Source organism: Cibotium barometz, chromosome 32, assembly GCF_041138505.1.
Source record: "Cibotium barometz isolate CiBa-2024 chromosome 32, ASM4113850v1, whole genome shotgun sequence".
Classification (NCBI taxonomy): domain Eukaryota; kingdom Viridiplantae; phylum Streptophyta; class Polypodiopsida; order Cyatheales; family Cibotiaceae; genus Cibotium; species Cibotium barometz.
Genome location: NC_141077.1, coordinates 3,510,274 through 3,516,911, shown reverse-complemented (window position 1 = coordinate 3,516,911; position 6,638 = coordinate 3,510,274). Strand labels below are relative to the sequence as shown.

Below are 6,638 nucleotides of genomic sequence, written 5' to 3'. Positions count from 1 at the left end.
TATATATAAGTAAGGACTATGGGGCCCATCATGGGCTTCAAATATAAGGCTTATCTCTACTTACCCTTCGAGGATGAGCGTTTCTTTTTTTTTTTTGGAAACTGGTTGGAATTAGAAAGTGCAACACAACACACACACCCATGCGTGCTATCACTTGTGCAATGAGGGTTTGAACACGTGACCTTTGGACTCTAGAGCAACACCTCTCTCTACTGCACTAATTTGAGGTCGACAAGGATGCATGCAAGAATACTCTTGCCTGTCAGGGATGGTTCAAGCCACTAGTATATATTATATAGAAATGCAAAAAACATTTTGGTGCCATATATATTTTTAGCCTAAGCATTAATCATAATACATACATAAACTTCTATTCTCAATATAATAATAGGGAGGGGGAGAGAGACCAATTGCGTCGAGTTAGGAAGAGAAAGAGAGAGGAGTTGTGGCAGAGCGCGAGACACCCCCGCCCCTTCCCTTCTTTTGTGAGGCTACCCCGGTGATCTGCTTCCACGGTAGAACATGTACGCAATGGAAGCTCCTGCTGGTCCTGATCGCAAGCGACTGCGGTCAGATGCCCCAAATGGGTATGCAAGCTATGCTCCTGATGGACTCAGGCAACCCCATCTGCCTTCTACAAATGGATCAGGTACTTGTTGACCTCATTTTGCTTATGCCATCATGTTTTTGAGCAGCGATTAGGGTTCTCGGAGATGTTCCTAGCCTTACCTAGGTTTCACACAGACAGGCCAGGGTTATGATGCCTTTTCATATGAAATAATCTAGGGTTGTGATGCCAGTTGATAAGATGAAGGCACTGCAATCTGGGTCACACGTGCCAATCGATGTAGTCCATCCGGGGCAGTCGATACGAAAAACTATGGTGCTTTTAGGGTTCCATATTCAGATGATGAAGGTCTCAAACTATGGATTGAGTATGAAGAAGGCTTCGTTGAAGGGCAGGGTAATATGACCTCTGGGCAACGTGAGGGGTTGCAAGCAGTTTATGTGAAAACACTCTGCCGTCAGTCAGGGTTTTAGATGACAGGTCATGAGTCGATGAAGCTGTGGTTTTAGATGCTATTGTCTTGAGATGTAATACATGACGTCGAGAGTTTCCCTCTGCAGGTTTTGCAGGGGTTATGCAAGGCAAATCAAAGCCGTGTTTGAAGTTTTTCAGGTTAGTTCTCTCTTAAGTGACTGCGTGGCTGCATTGTTATAATGTGTGTAGGGGATTGTAAGGGAACCCTTTGAATTTTTTAAAGTAATGCATGGGTGCTGATGTGCTTTCTATGGATTTTACAGCACTGGTGGCTGTCCTTATGGAGAAGGATGCCATTTCTCTCATTATGTACAAGGGGGAATGTCTGCTCTTGCAACTTATGGGCTGGGAGTTGCAGGAACTGTAAAGCCATTCGGTAACTTAGGTTCTTCTAGTCTTGCTGCACCATCTGTTTCAGCCTCAGATGCAGGTGCCAATTTAGGTGGCTACAAAACACGGCTCTGCAATCGGTTCGGCACTCCAGAAGGTTGCCGCTTTGGTGATAAATGCCATTTTGCTCATGGAGAAAGAGAGTTGCGCAAGACAAATGGAAGTGGCAGCAGCACAGAAGGAGAAAGTGGCGGTTTTGCTTCAAACGCGAATGTCGCTCCATTGGCTGGTGAGACAAACAGAGTCTTCCCTGGGCTTCGAGATCTCACTAGTGGCAACAGCCATGGTACAGGTGTTGGTTTGTCACGTGAGCCGTCTCCGCCTGGGATCGCAGCCCCTTTTGGGCTCTCTTCTACTAGCAAAATCAGTATCAATGCCACTATGGCCGGAGCTATCATCGGCAAAGGTGGGATGCATGCAAAAGAGATAAGTCGCTTGACTGGGGCGAAGCTTGCAATTCGGGACCATGAGAGTGATCCTAACCTTAGGAACATTGAGTTGGAAGGAACTTTTGATCAAATTAAGATTGCTAATCAGATAGTCCGAGATTTATTAATGCATAAGGACACATTACCACCCAAACCTGCAGGGTTTAGTCCTCACAATTACAAGACCAGGATGTGTGAAAACTATGCTCAAGGCACCTGCACGTTTGGAGAACGATGCCACTTTGCACATGGGGATGCTGAATTGCGTAAACCATCTTTCCCGGCATGATAAATGTTGTCTTAACTTAGTGCAGGTGGTGGTTTATTTTGGGTAAAGTTTACATTTACTAAAAAGAAAAAGAAAGGCACAGGTCACAGAAATGGGAAGCTGAAAAGGAATCACATGGGAAACTATGAAGTAGAAAGAAGTGGTGATCAGCTGTCATGACGAACGGAATCAGGAGGAAGTTAAGGTCTTATCGTTCCAGGAAACTAAGGGAAAAATCTCTATGAAGTTAAGAAACAGGATTCATGAAATTTATTATGTAGGCATCAGTAGGCATGTTATACGATAATGAACTTTCTGTACGGGTATAATCAAAAGAGGAGTAGAATGTGATCTGCCTAGCCTGGAGGAAGCCTGCCTGTTTGTGTGTGCCAGTGCATGTGCGTGTGTGCGGGGTGGTAATTACTGATGCACGGAAAAAGTAAAATTATCTAGCTTTTTGCTTGATGGTTTACTTCTGCATCCATGCTCCTCTCTATCCAACATCTGGTGTTTCTACTAACTATGGAATATGTTGATGTGTGTGTATTTTAGAACAGTTTTTTTTTTGAACCGCATTAGTGATTTGATGTTTAGAGTAGTTGTGGCTTGACTTTGCAGTGGTGTGGGACTGTATTTTTCGGGGGGGTCGTGTTCCATATTGGCTGGTTTGGCAATTGTCTTCATTCGCACGCGTAATGTATTCAAGAGACATTCCAGCAGTCAAATCATCCAAGAATTATCTGCATAACAGGCTTGATTTATTTGTTTGCCAGCTTACTTTATTTGTTCTTAACTATGCCTTATGTTGTTCACAAATTACTACTGATACATACCTATTAATGCCAGTTATACCTGACCACTGCAGAACTATTTGATCTCAGCCTTGTTTTTCTCTTTTTTGTTTTTCCCATTCAATGCTCTGTCAAAGCTGATGCTTGGTCAATGCTGGTCCAAGTTTGATTGCGAGCAAGCTCTCTCTTTCTGAGGCAGTCTGGTTTCTGGAGCTTCAAAACTGTGACATGAAATTTGGGCTCAAGGTAAACCCTACTAGTTGTAAGCCTTATCCTTGGGGCGTACTGTGTTTTGCTTTAAAAATAAAATAAAATTATATGCAGTGGTGCAGCTCCAGTCTTTCAAGTGTTTCATGTAGAGTTTCTAGTAGAGCATCGTTGGAAGAATGTGTTTTTTAGTGGCTTTGCTTGCTTAGCCTGGGTTAGCCTTTGTGATAGCCTAGTCTGCCATGTGCATGCGTAGAAGTAAAAATAACTCACAAGCAAGATTTCAAATTTTTAACTTAATAGCAGACTGAAACTTCTCCCCATGATTTCATAGATTCTCAAATGCCCTTTTACAAGGTGATAAGAATAGGTTTGTTGTTATGGCTATATGAATGCTAAGGTCAACTTTTGCTAATTCATAGACATTTAGCGACTCCCGCCAAGGAGGCACAGTGAACTTACTGCATGTTGACTTTTACAGCAAGCTAAAAGAAATCCTCTCCCTTACAAAAGTTTCTCTCAGTAGCGTTCTAAATTTAAATCCGCATGACCCTTATTGGGAAGTTTTTTCTTCGATGAGGACTTTCTTACTGATAAGAGCTGCATCCAACCTTGCAAGCAATCATCATTCACATTGCAAGTCACATTGCAAGTAAAATTAAGCCAAGAAAGAAAGATAACAGAGAAGAGCCTACCTACAGTGCTGCATATCAACCACTTTATCTGGATGGCATTCACACTCTATTATTGTCAACACTAAAGACTGGCTAGCTCACTAACCAGCCATAGAGCTCCTTACCAGCATCCCTGGGGGCCTTTGGTCAGATCAACACCATGCCGGACTCCTCACTCTAGCCTGGTATCACACATCATCTATCCAGGTGTAAGGCTTGAGCCAGACCAAGACTTGGATCTGGTTCCTGATCTCAGGGTCTTGACAGAAAAGGCCTTTCTTTATGTAACAAGGAGAAGTGTAAAAACAACAGATTTTGCGATCAAATGCTGGGTTGAAGGTTTAAACCATACTCTCATAAACAAGATGAGACAGTCTTTTTTGTGATCTATGTAGTCGTGTGTTGTACATCCACCCCCTTAATATAACAAAAATAACCCAAAAGAAAAAAGTGAAGGGCTCTTCACAGGTGTCAAAAAAAAAAAAAATTTCCCAGTAAATGTGAATAACCAATAAATAATCATTAAAATAACAACAGAATTTAGTTTCACTGCTTATAATTGTAAATTGTAATACTGAAAGTAAAATTCTTCTTTTGAAAATCTCTATCTATCTCTGTTTTTGTTTCTCAAGCACATGCACGCAAAAAAAAAATCCTCCTCTTGAGAAAGAGGGAATTTCCAAGCTCTCTAGAGTGTTGTGAAAACGTGAAATAAAAGAAAATAAATAATGGTGCTATTCTATATGGATAGGTGAAAGAGGGGAACCAAAGGAAGGTTTTTTGAAGATAGTTAGTGAAGATAGTTAGTGAAGAATGTCAATTTTTTTGTAAGGATGTATGGAATATTAGTTCTACACATGGCAAAGCCAAAAATCCTAGCTCGATCTCTTTGAGGGGCTGTTGCAACAAGGGGTGGAATGATCAATCAAATTCCATGTAATGTTCCAACTCCATTTTCACAACAGTGTATCTAAGAGTATCAAGGCACACATGCATCACGTCCCCGTTCTTTGTAATTATCTATACAAGATAAAGCAAGGGTGTCTACCCTTTTAAGTGGAGAAAGGGGAGAGAATTTTTAAAAAGGAGAAAGGAGAAGAGAATACACGCTTTGGGGGGTTTCTTTTCCACTCACACACCTAGATGCATTGGGGCTCACAATTAATTGTCACCATCAAATCATTTGCTCATTAAATGTGTTTCCTATATATATATATATATATATCTATGTATAATACATTAGAAAGCAAATTGCCCATCCTTCCACATACACATATATATATCGTCTAATATTATATTATGTACATGTGTAAGAAAGAGAATATAAAAAATCAATGTATCTATAGATAAATACATACATACACACACATATATATTATGTATGTATGCATGTATCTATAGGTATATAAGCATGAATATAAAATATATATATATATATATATATATATATATATATATATATATATATATATCATACATTGGAAAGCAATCTCTCCACACACACACATATATATCTTCTAATATTATATTATGTACATGTGTAAGAGAGAGAATATACATATCTATACATATATAGATAAATACATATATACACACATATATAAATACATACATACACACATACATATATATTATGTATGTATGTATCTATAGGTATATAAGCATGTATATATAAATAGATATATACACACATGCACACCACATAGACATACGCACATGACACACACACACACACACACACACACACACACACACACACACACAAACATGATATGCATACACGCAGACATACACACTTGCATGCATGTATTAAGATATAGGCCTTGGAGCCTTAGTGTCTTCATCCCATAAGCTAAAGAGGTTGAAGTTTTTTGGTTTTTTATCATCAAACTCAGTTCCTTGAGTGGTTTAAAGTTGGGCACATGTACACTAAGTGCTCATCTTTAATGTTTTTGTGTATCACCCTTGAGGCTCTTGTTTGTAAGAGGCATAGGCATGTCATAAGCCATATGCTCTCATTTCCCAAGCCCAAGGCATGTTATTCCGCTGCATACTCAGCATTTTCATCTTCTAAGATGAGTTTTAAGGTTGAGCATAGCATTCCTAAGTGCTCTACCTTGTTGATGGTCATGTTTTTGATAAACATTTCTTGGCATTGTATTTGTAAGAGGCATAGGCAACATTATGAGCCATGCCCTCACCTTCTTGAGCCAAGAATGATGTGCCTTATTGGTTTGAGCATTTACCTCAACCACTTACTCACTTTCATTAAGCTTGTACTTTTAAACCCTAATGGGTATCATGTAACCAACATGCACAAAAGCTCTTGTTGTAATTATGGAGTAGACACTGCCCTTGACCAATCTATAAGGCAAGTGGTAAGACCCTCCCTTTCCCTTTCCCATATAAATCTACCTCATAACCATTACTCTAAGGAATTCCCTCATTGCCCATAAAGGAGGTATGGTATGCAGGGAAGCATCAAGCATGTTGAAGGAACACCTATATGCAAACCACTTAAGCAAGGGTGGCAGCCTTGTGTTGATCATTGTGTGAGAATGGTCGTGGAAAGCATGTGGAAGCAATGGCATGTATGTCCAAAGAATGTCAACTACTACAAGAGGTCAAGCAAGCACAAAGAGTGGGGTGGACCATCATTAAGGTGTACATCTTCATCGACATCAAATAAAGACTTAGATGGCATCATTGTATTAGCCTCAAGGCTCTAGGAACATAGTTGTAAGTCCTAGATAACCACACCACCATGAACATTCTTGTGACCCTAATGTTATAAAGGCAAGTTTTTTTTCTTTCATATGTCTAATACCACCCATTCCA

At 40.0% G+C, this 6,638-nt stretch overlaps 1 protein-coding gene across 1 annotated transcript; it reads left to right on the top strand.

Annotated features, from left to right (window-relative positions):
- The first annotated feature begins 390 nt into the window (after nt 1-390).
- Nucleotides 391-2,482, top strand: LOC147619742 (zinc finger CCCH domain-containing protein 31-like). Its single transcript, XM_086825571.1, has 3 exons — nt 391-649; nt 1,129-1,180; nt 1,306-2,482. The coding sequence occupies exons 1-3, from the start codon at nt 523-525 to the stop codon at nt 2,147-2,149; spliced, it is 1,023 nt and encodes a 340-aa protein (XP_086681697.1). The 5' UTR covers nt 391-522; the 3' UTR covers nt 2,150-2,482.
- Nucleotides 2,483-6,638: the final 4,156 nt, after the last annotated feature.